Source organism: Eriocheir sinensis, chromosome 5 (assembly GCF_024679095.1).
Source record: "Eriocheir sinensis breed Jianghai 21 chromosome 5, ASM2467909v1, whole genome shotgun sequence".
NCBI lineage: Eukaryota > Metazoa > Arthropoda > Malacostraca > Decapoda > Varunidae > Eriocheir > Eriocheir sinensis.
In genome coordinates, this window is record NC_066513.1 from 16870160 (window position 1) to 16892871 (window position 22712).

At 41.7% G+C, this 22712-nt stretch overlaps 1 protein-coding gene across 4 annotated transcripts in view; it reads right to left on the minus strand.

Moving 5' to 3' along the window:
• LOC126984663 (WD repeat-containing protein 19-like) overlaps positions 1 to 22712 on the minus strand; it is a 161769-nt gene that overhangs the window by 43508 nt on the left and 95549 nt on the right. For all 4 annotated transcript variants that reach the window (XM_050838552.1, XM_050838560.1, XM_050838559.1 and 1 more), the window contains 3 exons: positions 22368 to 22517; positions 17731 to 17878; positions 1309 to 1382 (listed from right to left, as the gene is read on the minus strand). In XM_050838552.1, the coding sequence (XP_050694509.1) occupies positions 1309 to 1382; positions 17731 to 17878; positions 22368 to 22517 (372 nt within the window). The remainder of the gene's footprint in view (positions 1 to 1308; positions 1383 to 17730; positions 17879 to 22367; positions 22518 to 22712) is intronic.

The following is a 22712-nucleotide window of genomic DNA, read 5'->3' on the forward strand; positions in this document are numbered from 1 at the left end:
TATTAATACGTATACTGTTTTCTTTTACATACTCCACTCATCTGTTTTTTATAATTTTCTCACACAGCTTTGCGACTACATTTGTTAATGACACTGGCCTATAGTTCAACGGGTCTTCCTTACTTCCTCCTTTATGTATTGGGACAATGTTAGCCCTCTTCCAGTCTCTCGGTACCTTCCCTTGTGCTAGTGAGACATTAATCAAGTTGCTCAACTTTTCAACTATTTGCTGGTTACACTCTTTTAGCACCCAATTTGATATACCATCCAGTCCTGCTGATTTCCTCGCATCCAATTCTTCCAATAATTTTCTGACTTCATCTGCTGATGTTTGTATTCTCTCCAGACCCACTCTATTCCCCGGCACTGCATCTACACCTTCAAACTCACTCTCCCTTGTGAACACTGTTTGGAAACAATTATTCATCACTTCTACTATTTCACTTATACTATCAAAGATTTCACCATTAACTTTAACTTTCTGAATCTCATCTCTGTTTTTCAACTTTCCATTTATGAACTTATAAAACAGTTTTGGCTGGTCTTTGCACTTATCTACAATATTTTTCTCAAAATTCCCTTTTTCTTCTCTTCTAACTTTGACATAAGCATTCCTCTTCCTTTTGTACTCATTCCATAGATCCATCCTCCTATTTTTTCTCCATTTGTTCCATGCCTTCTCCTTATCCTGCTTGGCATCTACACACTTTCTATTATACCACTTTCTCTTGGTTTCTGTCCTTCTTTCATCCTTGGTACCCACTTTTCCACTCCTTCGTTGTAAATCCGTAGAAAGATAGCCCATTTTTCCTCCACATTTTCAGCCTCAAAAAAAGTATCCCATTGTGCTTCCTCAAAATGTTTCCCAAGTTGTTCAAAATTTGCCTTATTGAAATTAAACCATTCTTTCCTGTAGTCCTCATTCCTGATTATTTTACCTCCTTCTCGTAATATATACTCAATAAGTACGTGATCGCTCTTCCCTATAGGGCTCTTATAGTTCATCTCCTCTATGGTATCTGGCTCCCTGGTGATTATCAAGTCCAATCTAGATGGCTCTTCTTCTCCTCTGAATCTTGTATTTTCCTCTACCCACTGTGTGAGGACGTTATCTTATCTATAACCAATTCCAAAACCTTGTTCCCCCATGAAGCTTCACTTCCTTCCGTTGACCGGTTTTCCCAAGACACTTCCTGACAATTAAAATCTCCCATTATCAGAATCTTATCCTTCTCCTCCAGCAATCTCCTTAGGCAATCCAATGTGTGTGTGTGTGTGTGTGTGTGTGTGTGTGTGTGTTTCTCTTACCTCACCATTGTAGAGAAGCAGAGGTGTCTGACTCGTAGGGAATTTGGTCATTCCAATCAACTCCAAATGGTGACCTGAAAATGACATTTCATTTGATATAACAGAAATTACATGGGAAACATTTCTCATCACTGTCTTCATTTGGTGCTCATTTTCCAATCCTCTATTTAGGGACAAAGCTTGCAACACCCTCCTTTTCCTCCTCCAACCTCCTCTACATTTCCATTAATGACCCTACCTCCGAATTAATCATGATGGAAAATCATAAACTTGTTATGTAAGATTTTCAAGAACTTTTAATGAAGTCAGCAATCTGTGTCATTCAAACTGAATCTTTTTTTAGTCATCTTTTAAGTCACACAGAGGTGCTTGAAGTTTTTTTTTTCAAATGGTATTAGGAAATACTTATAAAAGTGGGAGTAGGTAGGTAGACACCTATTAAAACAGGCATAAGCCACTCCCAGTGAGCTATATACAGGAGGTGAAGGGGTGCTGCAAGCCTATCGAAGACCCTTCCCATGTCCTCACTTTCCATTTCCCTATTGTCTCATCATTACCAGACAGAAGTTCAGCATGCTCTCTAAAAACAAATTCTCTTACTTTTTACTTCACACTATATACATGCAACACACACACCATTTCCTCAAAACTATAAAAATTTAATACAGTACCCTCTCAAGTTTCGAGCTTGCTTCATTTCTGAAGGTATGACACTAAACTTGAGGATCGCGAAACTCAAGGTATTGAAATCCATGTAAAAGCGCTTATTGGTTCCGACCCGTGGAAAATAATTACTTTTTTTTCTTTTTTTTTACTTTACTCCTTTGTTATCACAATTTTTTCGACTTTACTCCCTTGTTATCTCAAAATACATATTTTGGTAACAGGCAGAAAATTGTAAGTGAGAACAGGTCGTTTTTAAGCCGGAGTTGAAGGCGGCTACCTTACAATTGGCTGGCAGTTCTGAATACACGCTTGTGATCCACGTGGTGTCATCTGCTAAAGTAAGGGCGGTTGCTCACGGTCACCCGTGGGACAGTTGGACAAACCTACATTTTTCTGGTAGTTTTCTGTGTTTTGAAATAATATGTTAACTCTTTCTGTTATAAATCATTAAATCACTAATATCATGATTGACTTTTCAATGCCTATTGAACGTAAACCGTTGCCGCCACCACAAAATAGCTCGCAGAGAGGTTCAACTTGCTTACTGTTTCCATATTTCCCTCACCGCTCACAAAGATCACAAGCGGACAAACTAGAACAAAACCAGGCAAATTAATAATTTTAATGCTGTGTATTCTCACAGCGTGCATGCGTGGTGGACAGCAGAATGACTAATTTCATTGTGGAGATATTTCTCACAACACCGCTGAGTGTAGTGGACCTTCTTCTTCTTCTTTTGATCTGTAAGGCTTTGTATCGCTTCTTAGGTCCTCCTTCTCCACACTTTTATACTTCACAACATGCACTTAGGGCCGCTTTCACAGTCATTTTGTTTGTTTTGATCATTACTAATGGCGACGATCTCCGCTATAGTATTTCCACGTGAAACTGGCAGATGGGGTAATGGTGGCTGCGGGGTTAGCCTAGCCCCGCGCTTACCACACACTCTGAACATCTCTCGCTTTATGTGCAGCCGTCACTACCCCATCGGCCGGTTTCACGGCGACAACGTTGCCAGATTGTCGTACTCAGCCGATTATATTTCCCGACATCTTACCCCTAAACTGTCTTCTGGGCTCCAATAACGAAACTTATTTATAGTTATCGTTAAAAGAGTTAGATCCTGACATTTCTTGGCAATATTTAGGCGTCAGAAACCGGTAAATACTATGCTCCAAGTACGACAATCTGGCAACGGTGAGCAGCGATCGCCGCCATTGGTAACAATCAAAACATACAAAGTGACTGTGAAAGCGGCCCTTAGTTACTTAACAGTGCACACTTATACACTTCACCCTGAACTTAGGTGTTTTTCTGTCCTTTTCTTTCCCTGATTTTGCTTTTCTATGTCCTTTTGTTATTTTTCACTATTACTTTTCACCGTCGCTGCCATGCATTATAGGTCAAAAGAAGAAGAAGAAGAAGAGGAAAACAACACTGGGAGATCTACAATTTTCATAGACTTGAGAAAAAAGTTTTTGGACTGTGGTTCCACAGCACGGGGTGTTCTCTTATCTTGTTAATCAAGTAGTAAGCAAAGCAGCTCTGCCAGTCCATTTTACGAGTCTCTTGGTGGGCCATCTTTCACTGCTCCTCACTCCTCAGCCACTGCCGTCGTCTGTTTGTTTACATGCAGCCGTTTGGTACCCACGTACCCACGCTCGTACTCACAACCGTTTTCCATTCATAAGGACAACCAACAACTCACTCCCAGTTGGGCATACAGGCAACCGCAGTTGCCCATAGCCCCAATGGTTGGACACCGCCTTTTAAGACAGCACGCATGATGCCGACGGTAGGTAGACATGACCTGTAGCCCTACATGTCAGAGCAACGCGAAACTCGTGGCAATAATAAGCGAAAGTCGTGATGGTAAGAATTTAGGACTAAGCACCCCATATGGGGGGAATTACAGATTCTCCCAGATCAACTTCAAATGTTGCTGCTGACTTATGAGATGTCTTAATAGCTCTTCCTACTTTTTTTTTATCGACTGCAACATTTGCAGTCTTCTCTCTAATTTCCATTTTGTGAAACACCATCTCTCCTCTAAACCTCACCTTCTCTTTCTGATCAAAACAAAGGTTTCTGAGTCTAATGACAGTTATTTCTACTCTGCTCCCTTTTACTAACTCTATTCTAATTTCAATCCAAAATTGGATGTTGCATCTACATATGCAATAACAAAACTTGCTCTTGTAGTAATGTCCTTGATTCTTCAGAATTTTCCACCATCTGACTTATATTTAAGTGTCATTACATTTCACTACTTGGATGGAGACATGATGAAGAAAATAATAACAACATTGATTAGACCAAGGCTTGAGTATGTGGCAGCTATCTGGTCATTACACAAGAAAAAGGACATGAGGAAACTTGAAAGGATTCAAAGTAGAATTGCAACTAAGATGGTACTAGAACTATCAAGCCTGCCTTACAAGACTAGATTAGAGGAACTGGGCTTACCAACACTGGAAGAAAAGAGAGGAGGAGGAGACCTGATTGTACAGGTATAAGAGTGGAATGGAAGTGCTGGATAGAAATTATTTAGTCGAGATGGAAGGGAGGAGGCAACTAGAGGACACAGTAAGAAATTGAGAAAGGGGACTTGTTTAAATGACCTAAAAAAGTTCAGTTTCCATACAGGAGTGTGGATACATTGAATGGACTTATGAAAGACATTGTTGAAGTGGGCAGTGTCCATAAAATGAAGGAAAAGCAGGACAATTATAGATTTGGAGACAGGACTGTCTGAGCTTGAGCTCGGGCCCTGTATACTACAAACAGGGAAATACAAATAGGTAAATACACACACAGGTAGACTGAACTGATATAAAGAGGAGTACCAATATTCAAGAGAAATATGACTTTTTTATGAATATTTACAACAGAGGAATAGAGATATATGTTCCATACTACACAGTAAAAGCTAAAGGAGAGAAAACATGGTTTGGATGGGGGGGTGAAACAGCAAGAAGAAATAGAAATAAGGCATGGAGGAATTTAAAGAAAAGGCCAAACAAAATCAACAGGGACAAATATGAAAAAAAAAAGCAAAAAATGAATATGTGAAAATAAGGAGAGAGGAGGAAACTAAATTTGAAAAAAAAAGAATAGTTTTTAAATGTAAAGAAGAATCAAAAATGTTTTATAAATTTGTAAACAGGAAGTTAAAAAAAATGAAGGGGTGGAAAGGCTAAAAGTAAAAAATGTATCTACGAAAAGGACAAAGAAATTGCAGAAATATTAAACCCTTCAACACAAAGACACGCATATTGCGTCCTTGCGTGCCCCATACCATATCCAAGGATGCGCATAATGCGTCCTGGCTTGCTCAAGCCAATATATGAGTTATTTTATCTCTATATTTATGCTTACATCTCAAAATTATCAATTAATTTATGTTTCTTTATGTGCACCATTTAATTCTGCATGTTTTCATATATAATACAGTAATCCCTCGCCATATCGACGTTTACTTATCGCAGTCTTGCTGTATCGTGGATTTTTAAATTGTATCGTATCATGAATTTTTCGCTATATCGCAGGATTTTGCGGTAAAATAAGCATTTTCTAGCCCAAAAAATGAAAACGACATAAATCAACGTAAGTAAAAACACACCTAAATAAGAACCTACGTCACCCGCCTATTTTTATTTTCCGTCACGGCCTATTGCGCTGTTAGTCTTTTCCCTGGTTCACTCCTCCTCCACTTCCTTTTTCTTCTTCTCCGTCCCCGTATTTTTCTCCTTCCTTCTCATTTCTTTCTTCTTTTCCTTTCATCTCCCTCCCAGTTTTTCTCTTTTAATCTCTTTCCCTCCCAATCACACCTTTCTCTCCCCCTCTTTCCTCACCTTTACCTGACCCTCCCTACCTCTCTCTTTTAATCTCTTTCCCTCCCACTCACACCCTTTCTCTCTCCCTCTTTCCTCACCTTTACCTGACCTTCCCTACCTCTCTCCTTTAATCTCTTTCCCTTCCACTCACACCCTTTCCTCACCTGACCCTCCCTACCTCTCTCTTCTTTTCCCGTCCCATTACCTCCACTCATTTCCCTTGTTTCCTCCTTTCTCATACCCTCTTATCTTTAGTCTTATCTCTCACTCTATCACTCTTCCTCCCTTTCTCTTTCCCCATTAGATTATATGAACACACACACACACACACACATTTATATAAATGATATGGTGGACGGAGTGACCAGCTATGTGAGCTTGTTTGCTGATGATGCAAAGCTATTGAGACGAGTCAATGATGTGAAAGACTGTGAGGCACTGCAGAGGGACCTGGACAAAATATGGAAGTGGAGTGGTACATGGCAGATGGAATTCAACCTTGGGAAATGTAAAAAAATAGTTTGGTAGGAGATGTGAGTATGATTATAAGATGGGAAGTGAGATAATATGCAGAGGAATAAAAGAAAAAGATTTGGGAATGACTGTCTCAGAGAACATGTCACCAGACAAACACATCAACAGGATGACGGGACAAACTCTGAATTTGCTGAGGAACATAAGGACAGCATTTGTGTACGTACTTGGATGAGGAGATGATGAAGAAAATAATAGTTATAATGATAGGCCAAGGTTGGAGTATGCAGCAGTGGTCTGGTCTCCTCACTAAAAGAAGAATATAAGAAAGCTGGAAAGAGTACAGAGAATGGCAACTAAGATGGTACTGGAACTTAGGGATCGGACTTACGAGGAGAGACTCAATAGCATGGGGCTCACAACCCTGGAGAGAAGAAGAGAAAGGGGAGACGTGATAGCAGTGTACAGGGTGGCGAGTGGGGTGGAGAATCTGGACAGAGAGGACCTGTGTGTGTGGAGTGAGAGAGAAACAAGAGGACATGGGAAGAAATTGAGGGCGACCACGTGCAGGTGAGATGTGAAAAAGTTTAGCTTCCCAAACAGAAGCATTGAGCTGTGGAATGGACTGGAGGAGGAGGTGCTTTGTGCAAGAAACATTCATGATTTTAAGGAAAAGTTGGATAAGAGAGGATATGGAGACAAGACAGTGCAAGCGTAGCTCTTTTCCCGTATGTCACAACTACGTAAATACACACACACATACACCCGATCGCTCGCTCACACGCACGCACGCACAAAAGGAAGAGGAATGCTTATGTCAAAGTAAGAAGAGAAGAAAAAATGAATTTTGAGAAAAATATTGTAGATAAGTGCAAAGACCAGCCAAAACTGTTTTATAAGTTCATAAATGGAAAGTTGAAAAACAGAGATGAGATTCAGAAAGTTAAAGTTAATGGTGAAATCTTTGATAGTATAAGTGAAATAGTATAAGTGATGAATAATTGTTTCCAAACCGTGTTCACAAGGGAGAGTGAGTTTGAAGGTGTAGATGCAGTGCTGGGGAACAGAGTGGGTCTGGAGAGAATACAAACATCAGCAGATGAAGTCAGAAAATTATTGGAAGAATTGGATGCGAGGAAATCAGCAGGACCGGATGGTATATCAAATTGGGTGCTAAAAGAGTGTAACCAGCAAATAGTTGAAAAGTTGAGCAACTTGATTAATGTCTCACTAGCACAAGGGAAGGTACCGAGAGACTGGAAGAGGGCTAACATTGTCCCAATACATAAAGGAGGAAGCAAGGAAGACCCGTTGAACTATAGGCTAGTGTCATTAACAAGTGTAGTAGCAAAGATGTGTGAGAAAATTATAAAAAACAGATGGGTGGAGTATTTAGAAGAAAACAATATATTAACAATTAGCCAATTCGCATTCAGAGGAGGATGGTCTTGTGCAACTAATCTAATCAGCTTCTATTCAAGAGTAATTGATATAATAAAGGAAAGGGGCGGTTGGGCAGATTGTGTGTATCTGGACTTAAAGAAGGCGAAAAAGAAATAAAAGATGAGTATAACCGTGAAATGGCAGAGGCCTTAAGTGAAAAATGGGAAAGTGTAAAAGATAACACAAATATTGAAAACGTTTTTGAAACATTTAAAGAAATAATGGTAACTACAACAAAAAAAGTGTTAGGGATGAAAATGGTGAGAGATGGAAAAAGAAAAGGAAATTCATGGTGGACAGAAGAGCTAAGGAGGATAGTAAAAGAGAAAAGGGAATTTTTTAAGAAAACTCAGGAAAGAAATGTGGCTGAGCAAAAAGGGAAAGGAAAAAGAAATATAGAGAATGCAAAATGAAATTTAAACAAGCAATAAAAGAAGGTGAGAAGAGAGTTGATGAAGACTTTGGAAAAAGACTAAGTGAAAAATATAAAGGGAACAGGAAATCATATTGGAAAGAAGTAAAAAACGAAAGAAATGCAGAAAATATCTCAAGTAAAATAAATGAAGTTATGGATGAGAATGGAAAGATGTTGAAAGACAGGGAAGCTGTGAAAGAGAGATGGAGAGAATATTTCAAAAACTTAATGAATTTTGAGGATGGACGTCCAGCAGCTGTAACAGCAGTAGTTTTGAGTAGAGGTAGAGGAGGAGCATATAAAGAAAGAAGTATAACATATGAAGAAGTAAGTCAGGCAATAAAAAGATTAAAAAATGGAAAGGCAGCAGGAACTGATGGAATCACAGCAGAAATGTTGAAATGTGGAGCAGATGTAGTTGTTAAATGGATGGTCACGATATGTGAAGTAGCATGAGAGGGGGGGGCGGTGCCAGGAGACTGGACGAAAGCCATCATTCTCCCAATTTACAAGGGGAAGGGCAGGAGAGGGGAATGTGGGAGCTATAGAGATATAAGTCTCCTGAGTACACCCGGAAAGGTATATGGAAAAGTCATAATAGAGAGGGTGCAAAGACTTACAGAAGAGAAAATCAGTGAAGAACAAGGAGGCTTTAGGAAGGGAAGGGGATGTGTGGATTAGATATTTGCCTTCAGGATGGTAGTAGAAAAAATAATAGCAAAAGGAAAGAAACTATACGCTGCCTTCATGGATTTGGAAAAAGCTTATGACAGAGTCGATTGGATTGCATTGTGGGATGTTTTAAAGATTTATGGTGTGGGAGGAAAACTGCTTAGTGCAATAAAGTCTTTCTTTGAGGATTCATCTGCATGTGTCAAAATTACTGGAGAAACAAGTGAACATTTTGAGATAAAAGTGGGCTTAAGACAAGGGAGCGTCATGTCACCATGGTTATTCAATATTTATATGGATGGTGTTATTAGAGAAATTAAAGGCAAAGTTGGAGAAGTTGGAATAAGACTGTTCGATGTGGGAAGGAAGTGGGTACTGAATTCGATACAGTTTGCTGATGACACGGTGCTCATTGCAGAAAATGAAAGTGACCTACAAAATTTGGTCAGTGTTTTTGATAGTGTCTGTAATAGGAGAAAGCTGAAAGTAAATGTCAACAAAAGTAAAGTGATGGTTTGTGAGCGAAGTAGAAGTGAGGTTGTAGATTTTGTATGCCCATATAGAGTGGGAATTGAATGTGAAAAAGAATGCAAAATAATTTTGAATAGTGAAGAAATGAAGGAGGTCAATGAGTTTAAGTACCTTGGATCAGTTATGTGTAAGCATGGTGGTACAGAGGGAGAGGTAAGAGAAAGGGCATTGCAAGGAAGAAGGGTGGTAGGGTCTTTGGGACGAGTCATGAACAGCAGAAGTGTGAGCATGGAGGTAAAGAGGGATTTGAGAAATACAATAATAGTACCAACCCTCACATATGCAAGTGAAACGTGGGCCTGGAATGAAAGTCAGAGGTCTAGAGTGCAGGCAGTGAAAATGAGTTATTTGAGGAGTGCTTGTGGTGTGAGTAGAATGGATGGAATGAGTAATGAAAGTGTGTACGAGCATTTTGGAATGTGTCACAGGGGTGAAGGGAAGAAGTGTGGAGTGGTGGAAGAAGTGAACCGACAGACTTTAAAGTGGTTTGGCCACATGGGGCGAATGGAGGAGAGTAAGATGACCAGAAGGGTGTATGTGAGTGAGATAGAGGGAGGGAATGCTAGAGGACAACCTCCAGTGAAATGGAGGGATAGGGTGCAAGAGTACGTTAGGGAGAGGGGGGAAAGATCTTTGAGAAACTTTGAGCGGGCAAGGAGGGAGTGTCTGGATAGGGAAAGTTGGTAGCTCTTTGGCCGTGGCCATCCCCTGGTGGGAGCTCCTAGGAGCAGGCGTCGATGAAATGAATGAATGAATGAATGAAGAAGGCGTTTGATAAAGTACCACACAACCAATTAATATGGAAACTTAATAATGTTGGAGGTCTGGGTGGTTCAATATTGGATTGGATTATGGACTTTTTGATGGAGAGAAATGAGAACAGTAATTAGGAATAATAAATCAAGCTGGACGGAAGTGACTACTGGAGTCCCCCAAGGATCGGTGTTGGCTCCGATTATGTTTGTAATATATATTAATGACATGACAGAAAGGGTGACAAGCTATATGAATATGTTTGCTGATGATGCTAAAATAATGAGGAGGGTGGCTAATGAAGAAGACTGTGTAGCCCTGAGCCAAGATCTCGATAGAATAAGCGAATGGTCACACAAATGGGAAATGACATTCAATACAGAGAAGTGTAGCATGATGGAGTTTGGTAAGAGCAGTAGACGAATATTGGGGAACTACTCTCTGAGTAATGAAAGAATCATGAAAAAAAATTAAGAAAAAGATCTGGGAGTGATCATAACAGACAAGTTATACTTTGGAAAACATATAGACTGTATAACTGGAGAAACATACAATCTTCTTAGAAACGTAAAAGCAGCATTTACATATTTAGATGAAGAAATGGTGAAGAAACTAATAACATCGATGATACGTCCAAGAATGGAATATGCAGCATTAGTGTGGTCACCTAGATTGAAGAAATTAAAAAGTTGGAAAGAATACAAAGAGCAGCGACTAAATTACCGGAAACTCTGAGAAAACATACTTATGAAGAAAAACTGGAGAAATTGGGACTAACAACACTGGAGAGAAGAGAGGGGACCTAATAGCACTGTACAGGGTACAAGAGGGATTAGAAAAATTGGACAGGGAAGACCTAGTGGTACGTGACAAAAGTGTGACAAGAGGCAATGGTAAGAAACTGAAGAAGAGCGACTGTACGAGAGACATCAAAAAATACAGTTTTCCATACAGAAGCATAACAACATGGAACGGACTTGACGAGGAGACTGTGTGTACAAAAATTATCCATGAATTTAAAGCCAAACTGGATAATAAGCGTTATGGAGACGGGACAGCACGAGCCTAGTACAGCTCTTTTCCTGTATTTCACAACTAGGTAAATACACACACACACACACACACACACACACACACACACACACAGAAGGGGAAATGGGAAGGGTGTGTGGAGGGAGAGGCAGAAGTGGATCAGATCATGTCCTGACTCCCTTCTGCCACTCCCTCCCCACACCCTTCTCATTTCCCCTTCTGTGTGTGTGTGTGTTTACAACTAGGTAAACACACACACACAGAAGGTGAAATGGAAAGGGTGTGGGGAGGGAGGGGTGGAAGTGAGAGTCAGGTCATGTCCTGACTGAAGCCCTTACCTGAACCTCCCTATGGACCTCACCTGACTCTTCCTCAGGACCTGACATGACTCTCCCCACTGTCCCTCCCTCCCCACACCTTCTCCTTGTTTTCATCCTCTTTATCTCTCCCTGTTTCCTCCACTACTTTTCCTTATTCTCCCTTCTTACATCCTCTATCGGTATTTTTTTCATGACTCACTCTGTTCCTCTCCTCCCTTTCCCCTTCTGTATTTACCTAATTGTGACATAAAAGAAGTGAGCTACACTCATATTGTCCTTTCTCTGAGTATTCTTCCGCCCCGCCAAAGTAATTCCTGTGCGAATTTCGTATTTACGAAGCAAATGTCGAAAGTCGAAACAAGAATTATAGAATCGTTTATTGGGACCGTGTCGTAATGGTGAAACGTCATAGGAAGTGTTTATAAGAGTGTGGAAAAGGTCAATAGGAGTGTGGGAAAGGTTTGTAGGAGTATGGGGAGGGTTTATAAAGCCTTAAAATATATATAAATAATAAAAAAATATAAGGGCGCTACTTCGCGGATTTTCGCCTATCGCGGGGGGTTTTGGAACCTAACCCCCGCGACAGACGAGGGATTACTGTACATGATTAAGTTGAGTTTAAGGCTGAAAACTTATTATATTCAATAGCGATATTCGAAATTTGGCGCAAGCGGCAATCCCGGATATGGCATGAGGCGCTGTTTTGGCCCGGCCATAGTGAGTTTCTTTATGTGCACCATATAATTCTGCATGTTTTCATATATAATACATGATGATTATGTTGAGTTTATGGCTGAAAACTTGTTATATGCAATAACGACATTTGAAATCTGGCGCGCGCGGCGATCTCGGATACAGCGCAGGGCGCTGTTTTGGCCCGGCCGTAGTGAAGGGGTTAAATAAAAATTTTCATAAAGTGTTTATGAAAGAAGCCGACTTTGACCGGGGTCTCGAAAATTGCAATGAAGGGAAACTAAAATCACGTGAAGGTTGAGAAAGGAGTACTGATACAGCTGATGAAAACCTTAGATGGAAGGAAAGCTATGGGACCAGATGTAATCTTAGGTCAAGTGCTAAAAGAGTGTAGAAATGAATTATTCGAGCCACTTTATGACATAATAACATGTTCTATAAATACAGGAAAAGTGCCCTGAGAGTGGAAGAGAGCAAACATTGTACCAATTTATATAAGTGGAGATAAAACTGAACCACTAAATTATAGACCAGTCTCTTTGACAAGTGTAATGTGCAAGATTTGTGAAAGTATAATAAAAACAATGGGTCGAACATTTAGAAAAGGAAAACATGATATATAAGAGACAGTTTGGATTTAGAAAAGGGAAATCATGTGTCACCAACTTACTATGTTTCTACTCAAGAGCAATAGACTTGGTGCAAGAGAGAGAAGGATGGGCTGATTGTGTATATTTCGATTTGAAAAAAGCTTTTGACAAGGTTCCGCACAAAAGGTTAATCTGGAAACTACAGCAATGGGGAGGAATGGGCAGAAAGGTTATCAAGTGGATGAAGGATTACTTAACAGGAAGAAAAGTGAGGACGGTGACAGGCCCGTAGGCTGGGTAAACTTTGGGTGGGTTACTTGGGCTGATGGTGGACCTGATGTCGCGAATGCCAGAGGCATTAACCCTTTCGTTGCTGAATGCTCGCAGCGAGCACTAGCGCAACTTGCCGGTGGTACTAAACGCTCGCTGCGAGCTCCAGTCGCATTCAAATTTCCCGCGTATGAGTGTTCCAACACTATTTCTCACACCACACCATTGCCAATTCAGTGGGTTTTCCACGAAATTTGGTGGAAAATCATATCAGCCTAGCGCGGAAAATCTACGGACGAGCAACTGGTGAACGTTGTTGTCCAATACAGTGGCATTTTTGCATAGCTTCACCTATCACATGACTGATATTTTGACCAAATAGTTGTAAATTTTGCAGTTAGCAATACTGCCCTGCCAGCACCCCATCATCAAAAGATCTAACTCAGTAGTTGCATTACGGCTGACCGTTGCATGTGTAAATGTACGTCTTCACAGGCAACACCCCCTAAACGTGCCTGTACATTCACAGGAGAGGCTTACATTACCAAATCTTATAGATCTTGGCCTCCTCTTTCCAATGGTGTTTTTGTTTTGTAGCTGTGATGAATAGTTTTTGAGATACAGCGGTTAAAAAAGATCCCCTTCCCCCACTGGGGTGCCCGAACGCGCCTGAGGGGATAGTCTCGTTGCGAGCGCTTAGCAAGGAAAGGGTTAACACATGCTAGGGCATGCTAGGCACTCTGAAAGCCTATTTAATTCATGCAAATGAAATGAGCTTATATTTTCCCTTTTATAATAGATAACAGACTGTTAAAATACAACTAGTGATCAGTTTAATTTAATCAAGCTATAGTCAGCTCTTACAGTTCTTCTAAGTCATCATCTGACAGTCTAGGAATTTTACAAAAATGGCAAGAAGCAGGGTATTACTATGACATCTCTGGCTTGATCGATGACTCCAATTCCAGGCGTCAAGGGTGGAGCTTGGAGTATATGTCAACAGCCAAGTTGAGGTTGATAGGGACATCGGAGTGAATATGGAGGAGTGCGAGTGAAGAAAGCCTCTCCTGACTCATACTGCTTTGTATATACAGTACCCTCTCGAGTTTCACGCTATCCGAGTTTCGCAATCCACGAGTTTCACAGTTACTCTTAAATTCTTACCATCCCGACTTTCGCCCTGCTTTGACACGTACGGGTCACGTCTACTTACCATCAGCATCACGCACGCTACCTTTAAAGGTAGTATCACACTGGACGTTTTCCTCTAAACATTGTGGCTATGGCGAGAGAGAGAGAGAAAACGGGAAGAGAGAACGGGTCACTTTGAAGCAGCAGTTGAAGGCGGCTGCCTTACGATTGGCTGCCAGTTCTGAAAACACGCTTGTGATTCACTAGGAGTCCAATGACGTCATCGCCGACGTTCACCCTATCAGTGGCTTCACTGCCTTAAGGCGGTGTCACAATGGCCGTTTTCGTCCAATCCTTGGGGCTAGGGGCAACGCCCGTACGCCCAACCGGGAGCAAGTTCACGGCTATCCGTAAGCTGGTGTCACACAGTGCTTTTTCTTCCCACCGCGTTGGCACCACCCCAATTTTTTCTGGCAACACACACACACAGCGTTTCCCACAGTCCACACACCATATCAAAATAAACAAAGCACTTGCAATGTATCAACATGGTGTCGTCTGCTAAAGTAAGGGCTGTCACTGCTTATGCTGCCATTACCCAAGTTGTGGACTTGTTGCTTCAGTTAAATGGAAGGAAGAAACTGTTGTAGGTGTGGCATGGCTGTGGTTCCTCCATGCCAGTTCTCATTGTCACCACTGCGCGGGTGCGGCCAACCCACCCATCTTGACTCAACCACATAAACACATGGATCAAATAACAACACACACACACACACACACACACACACACACACACACACCAGACTCATTAGGAACCATTGCAGATGTTTCTGACAAACAGAAACAACTTCACCATTTCTTGAGTGTGTTAGAACGTATTTGGTGAGTGGCTCACATGAACCAAACCTAGCTCTTGGCAAGAAGGGAGCAGTCATCTTTAACACTGCTTTCTTCTTGTCATTGGGTATGTTTGGTTTGTATGAACCACTCACCAAATAAGTTCTAACACACTCTAGGAAATGGCAAAGCCATTTTTGTTTGTGAGGAACATCTGCCATGGTTCATGATGAGTCTGGTGTGTGCATGCGTGTGTGTGTGTGCGCATGTGTGTGTGTGTGTGTGTGTCTTTGTTATTATTCGATCCACGTGTTTATGTGGTCGGAGTCTAGATGGGTGGGTTGGCCACTCATGCGCAATGGTGACAATGAGAACTGGCACGGAGGACCCACAACAGCTTCTTCCTGCCATTTAACTGATGCAACAAGTCCATAACTTGGGTAATGGCAGAACAAGCCAGCCCTTACTTTAGCAGACGAAACCATGTTGATACAGGACAAGTCCTTTGTTTATGTTGTGGATGTGGCTACAGGCAACCAACCTTGGCCGTGTGTGACGCACACCCGGAAAAATTGGATTTGCTGGTTGCCCAAGCTGCCGCCAACGCAGTGGGAAGAAAAAGGCCCGGTGTGACACCAGGTTACAGACAACCTACAACTCACTCCCGGATGAGCGCATGGGCGTTGCCAGTAGCCACAACGGTTAGAGGAAAACGGCCAGTGAGACACCGCCCCAAGGCAGTGAGGCCACTGACCGGGTGAGCGCCGGCGATGACGTCATCAGACTCCCAGCGAATCACAAGTGTGTTTTCAGAGATCAGCCAATCATAAGGCTTCATCTGTGGCTTTAAAACGACCCGTTCACCCTTCCGGTTTTCTTCCTTTTTCCAAGGTACGTATTTTGAGATAACAAGGGAGTAAAGGAGGAAAAAATGTGAACTCCGGGAGGGCAGCATGAGCCAATTATAATGGTGCCGCTGTAAACAGATGCCTGCGCCATAACAGGCTTGGGGCCGACCATCAGGTCCAGATGGATAGTCTACGGTGCCATAGCCCACATGTAGAAAAAAGAAGAAAAAAAAGAAAAAAAAATCCACAGGTCGGAACAGATAAGCGCTTTTTCAGTGTTTTCAACACCTCGAGTTTCGCGCTATACCTTCGGAACGAAGCGAGCACAAAACTCGAGAGGCTACTGTAGGTGTGCAGCCGACGTATAGTACTCACACTCCTCTCACATTCAAAGGATGTCACGGGTAATGTGCAGGCAGAGGAATCCCAGACACACATGCATATGTGTTACTGCAACTGCTTTGGCTGCTGCAGTGCAGCTGGTGGACACCTTGTGAGTGTGTCTAATTGGCTTCAGGGATTCTGGGTCCATCTTTCTCTGCTAAGCTTCATCAGACTTTGATACTAGGTCTAGGCAGACCTTGGTGCTGCTCTGCGGGAGAGTTACGCGTAACCCAGATAACCCCCCAAGCGTACGGGCCTGGGTGATTAGGGAAGAGATATCAAATTGGAGGAGAGTAGAGAGTGGAGTTCCTCAATGCTCAGTTCTAGCACCAATAATGTTCATAATATATATAAATGATATCCCGAAGGATATAAAAAGTTATGAGCCTTTTTGCAGATGATGCAAAGTTAATAAGAAAAGTGAGGATGGAGGAAGATTGTGAAGAACTGCAAAAAGACCTGGATAGAGTGTATAGATGGAGCCAGTTATGGGAGATGGAATTTAATGCAAACAAATGCCATGCTATGGAAATGGGGAAAAGTAAAAAAAAGACTGAGGATAACAAATAGGATGGGAGAAGAAAACTTAAGGGCAGTACATGAAGAAACAGATTTGGGATAACAATGCAAGACACACTATCCCCCAAAAAGCACATAAACAAGCTGTTTGGGGAAATCCTACATGCAAAATATAAGGGTATCATTCCATTTTATGGACAAAGAAATGATGAAGAAAATAATAACATCAATGATAAGACCAAAGCTTGAATATGCTGCAGTTGTGTGGTCGCCTCACAAAAAGAAGGATATCAGAAAGTTGGAAAGGATACAGAGAATTGCAACTAAAATGGTCCCAGAACTCTCGAATATGACATATGAAGACAGATTGAAGGAGATGGACTTGATGACACTGGAACAAAGAAGAGAGAGAGGAGATCTGATCACGCTGTATAAGTTGGTAAATAAGTTTGATGAGGTGGATAGAGATGATCTCTCCTTAACTGCAAGAATGCAGGGGCTGAGAGGACATAAGAAGAAACTTAATAAAGGAACCTGCTTGAGTGATTTGAAAAGTATAGTTTTCAACACAGAAGTGTTAACACATGGAACAGCTTGCGGGAAGAGGTGGTGGAGGTGAGCAGTGTCCAACAAATGAAGGAAAGGCTGAATGAATGTAGATATAGAGACGGGACTATTAGAGCTTAGCTTGGGTCCGGTAGACTACAAATAGGTAAATACACACACACACACACACACACACACACACACACACACACACTTTTTAAGGAAAAGTTGGATAAGAGCGGATATGGAGACGGGACAGTGCGAGCGTAGCTCTTTTCCCGTATGTCACAACTAGGTAAATACAACTAGGTAAATACACACACACACACACACACACACACACACACATATGAGATGAAATTAAAAATACAAAAATTAAAGTCTGGAAAAATTAGTTTTCAAATTCAAATAGAATGTAATTAAATTTCAAAAAGTCAGTTTTCATTGTAGGTGTTTACTGACCTTTGATGTGCTCCTGGTGGTAGATGTATGTATAGAGCTGCTTCTCATCAAACAGGGCAAAAACATTCCTGTCAGTTGAAGAGTTCTCCCACAAGCAGCCCCGGCATGACCCTGGGAATTGAGGAACCTCCAGTAGGTCGTCATTAACCTGAAGGATCAAACACAAACTCAGGAGACAGTGGGAACAAGTTAGGGCATATTTTGTGATCTGGATCTGAGCAAGTTTCAAGACACCATTATTCACCATAAGGTACCAGAGCTTAATCTTGAGGTTAACACATATACCAAGAATGTAGTTGACAGGTGCGAACTAGTTGTAGTTGGGGGTTGAGGCTACTTCAGGTAAGGGACCCTTTTCATAAACAAATATATTTCTCATATTTTGTTTTAGTACCCTACATGTTTCAAAGTGAACAATATTGATTTGCATCATGTGCAGAAAGATGTTGTTTACTTTCTATTGAAAGGATTGATTTGCTTTTGTACTGTATCATATTGTTTATAAAGAAGTAAATTGTATTTCAAAATTATCCAACAGAAGACAATAAAAATATTTTATTATATAATTCACATATTTATCCCAGTGTACAAAAGACCTAATCAACAGTTATGTGAAATCAGTGTCATCAGTTGCATTTTATAAACTCTGTCTCATATCTGTATATCAGTCAGTCAATCAATCAGTGGGGGCATACGCCGGGGGGGTGCGTTGCCTCACCCACCCTACGACGCCAAGCCAGGGAGTCCCTCCAGGTAAGTCTCCATGCAGGCCCCCTTCCCAACACAAATACCTCCCGGCAGGATCTATCGGCTTGCTCAAGCCATGAACTCCGTGGGCGTCCCCTTGGCCTCCTCCACTCAGGATTGTCTATTAAGAGACAACTCGATGAAAAGGATCAGCTTCTGGGTAACGTGCCAAGTGCCCGTATTGCCGGAGATGGCATTGACGGACTATGCAATATATGTCAAATCAGTCTCGTGGAGTAGTCGCTGGTTTGACACAATGTCATTCCAGCGATATCCCATGATTCTGAGTAGACATTCATAACCAAAGGCATCAATCCACCTCTCCAAATCCCCATTTAGTGTCCATGTCTCACAACCATAGAGTAAGACAGGGAGCACAGGGGACTTGAAGATCAGGATCTTTGTCCCTCTGCACAGGTATCGACAACACCATACAATAGGATTGTTAATAAAAAAAAAAAAAAAAAAAAAGTTAAATATAAATAATTAAAAACAATTACCATTTCCTGTTCCTTTACTGTTATAGAAATGCATTACATAGGTTAGGACAATCATTTCCTGTACACTCATGTTGAGAGAGTCCATAACACCGTGGGACAGGCCAATCCACCGTAAGACTTCCTGGCGAGACTCACTGTTGTTATGAACTACGCTACCAAGATACGTGAAACTTTTTGAGATCTCAACATCCTCGCCACACGCATGAACAGAGCGTACTGTTTCATCTAGCAAGCCTCCAAACACCTATACTTTGGTCTTGGCCCAGGAGACCTGAAGTCCCAAGGGCTTCGCCTCCTCATGCAGTGGCTCAAGAGCCATCCCCAAAACTTCCAGTGATTCCGCTAGGATCCGCTAGGAGCATCATCTGCAAAAACAAGGTCAGTGACCCTGGTATTGCCAATGGATGCTCTGCAATGACTCCAGTCCACAACTCTGCCTAGTACCCAGTCCATACAAGTGTTGAAAGGCGATGGGGCAAGGACACAGCCCTGCCTCTTTCCCGCATTCACGGGAAAGAAAAAGAAGAAGAAAGAAGACAAGTTCCCCCAACTCTTCACAGCACTCTCAGTCCCAGAATACAGGCCAGTCAGCAAACCAATATCGCTTCCAGGGAGTTCCTCACGATGAAATGAGTCAAACGCCTTCTTGAGATCGACATAGGCTGCAAGCATCCCCTGTCGAAACACACATCGGCGCTCCACCAATATGCGAAGCACTAGGATACGGTCAGTTGTTGACTTACCAGGTGTGTACCCAGATTGATCAAGTCTGTGCAGCTTCAGCAGCTGGCTGCGAATTCACATCAGCAATAGGTGGGCAAGCACCTTGCCTGGCACACTGAGTAGTGTAATACCTTGGTAGTTGTTGCAGTCTTGGCAGTCCCCTTTTCTTTACCAGACAGGGATGACCAGCCCCCTCTTCCAGTCAGGAGGAATGGTACCAGATTGCCATACGGCAGTCAAGACCGCATGCAACCCACGGATCATGGCCTCACCTCCAGCTTTGAGCAGCTCCGCACTGATTTTTCAGATGACATCTACCTTTTCACCCTCAACTTTGTCACACCTCTCCGACCTCAACCAGAGAGGGTGGGCTTTCATTGATGGGTGGACTGGCATCTGCCACCTGCAACCCAGAAACTGGAAGATGCCAAATTGGAGAGTCCACCGTCTACAACTGCTCAGAGTACTCAGCCCAACGAGCCCTCTGCCCATCCACGTCTTACACGAGGCAGCCATCAGCTGTATGGATAGTGCTCACCTGAGAGGGAGACTTGGAGTGTAGTTTTTTCAGGGTTCGGTAACCAGGTTGGAGGTCATTCACATTTACTTGGCCCTCGACTTCCTCAGCGAGACCCCTGAGATACCTATCCTTGTCTCTCTTCAGGAGAGCCCTATACTCTAACTCTAATAGCCCTAAATCTTTGCTTTTTAAGCTTCCCTCATATGGATTCTATCTTTCTCATCATCATCATCATTTCATCGACGCCTGCTCCTAGGAGCTCCCACCAAGGGATGGCCACGGCAGAAGAGTTTCCAATTTTCTCTCTCCAGACACTCCCTCCTTGCCTGCTCAAAGTTTCTCAAAGATCTTTCCCCTCTCTCCCTAACATACTCTTGCACTGTATCTCTCCATTTCACTGGAGGTCGTCCTCTAGCATTCTCTCCCTCTATCTCACTCACATACACCCTTGTGGTCACAAGTCACGAGATATAATGAAAACTGCTGGCATTGACCTTAACATTTTGTCTCCTCATTCCACCAGGTCAGCCTCAGCCAGTAAAGCGGCCCTGAAACTTCCTCTATCCACTATTGTATCCACTGTGGGATGGGCCAATGAGTCAACTTTTGCAAAGTTTTACAAAAGATCAATAATAAATATTGTCAGTACGCAAAAGCAGTCTTAAGTTTTGGGTATGTGCTATTTTTAGTCTTGTGCATATGGTTATGCATCTTTTTGGACATGTGTATGTACCTCAGTTCCTTTTCCTTGTTTGGGAGTCACTTGAATAAAGAATCCCTTTGGGACAGTTATCTTTTTATTATACACACAGGTACGGAACCAGGTTACATACCTTTCTGAAGGATTATGTGGTTATGGCCTATGAAATTTTTTCCTTGTAGGTTTTATGGAACCACTCTAAAGCTCTCACTGAATACCATGGTAACGTCAGTTAAAATGTTGTGGTGAAATTGTTAGATTAAACGAATACTTACCAAGTGTGAAGTTTGATTGTAATTTCATGAGCATTTTAACTGCGTCACTGAGGTATTAAATGCCCTCCCTCCCATCCCAATGCATTCATGGCATTTGATATAGAGATAACCAGGGTGATATATATTTACTGGCTGCTTCCTCAAAACCTACTCTCGAAAAGGACTGATGCGGGGCAGGCTGCGCAGGCATCTCATTTAATACCTGTGACACAGTTAAAATGTTCGTGAACTTACGATCAAACTTCACACTTGGTAAGTATTCGTTTAATCTAACAATTATGCAATATATATACAATACTCATGTAAATTGAGAGGTACCTGTACTTTATATAAGTTTTCCTCTACATATGTTCCTTCTTGACTTTCTGAACTCGACCCTAGTTTGTTTTTCAACCAGACTTGCTTTCATGATTCATTCTTATCTTAATTGCACTTGACCTTATTTTCAGGTATAATTCTCACAAATGAAAAACAGGTAAAATTTAACTTGAAGGAGACCAGCAGAGGTAGTGTGATCTCTACATGTTGATGGATAGTCTGCCTGAAAATATAGTGGCTCCTTCCTTCAATGGCTCTGTAAATTTCCACATCACCATGTAGGGACCAGGCTTATAGATTTTTTATAGATATTTACCAGTAACTCACATAACATAATTTACCCATCACCAAATTTACATTAACCCCTTCAACACAGGGATGCGTATACTGCGTCCTTGTGTGCCCCGTACCATATCTGAGGACGCGCATACTGCGTCCTGGTTTGCTTTAGCCAATATACAAGGAATTTTATCTCTATATTTATGCTTACATCTCAAACTTATCAATTAATTTATGTTTCTTTATGTGAACCATTTAATTCTGCATGTTTTCATATATAATACATGATGATTATGTTGATTTTATGGCTGAAAACTTCTTATATTCAATAGCAACATTTGAAATTTGGTGCGTGCAGCAATCACGGATACGGCGCAGGGCGCTGTTTTGGACCGGCCATAGTGAAGGGGTTAATAATATACACAATTTTACAATCATTGGAATGATTTCCACTATGACATTGATGACGATGATGATGATGATCTTAAATGGATAATTTGAAGCCTGTCAAGTAAAACAAAACATATGGGAAATAAATAAAAGAAACTTTCAAAAGGCACTACAGCCAAACTCACTGGGTTGTACAAGTATCCCTCGCCTTTGGTGTCCACTATGACCAAACGGCGCCCTGAGGGCTCAGAATAGATGTTGGTGACCTCTGCTATGTGTCGATAGTCACTCACCATCTTCCAGTCCTCAATAAAGAAGAAGAAAAGACCCCCAGTCTGCAAAACATCATCCAGTCTTAGCCACATTGGAATAGGAGCTCTGCTGACTGCATCTTCTTGTTGTAATCACATCAAAAGAGAAATATCATGATAACATCTAAGAAAGACTCACTTAAATGTTTAGTTAACAATTCAGTCAAAACTAACATGGATTCAGAATCAGTTTGGGTGGACGTTTACAAAGGGAAAGAA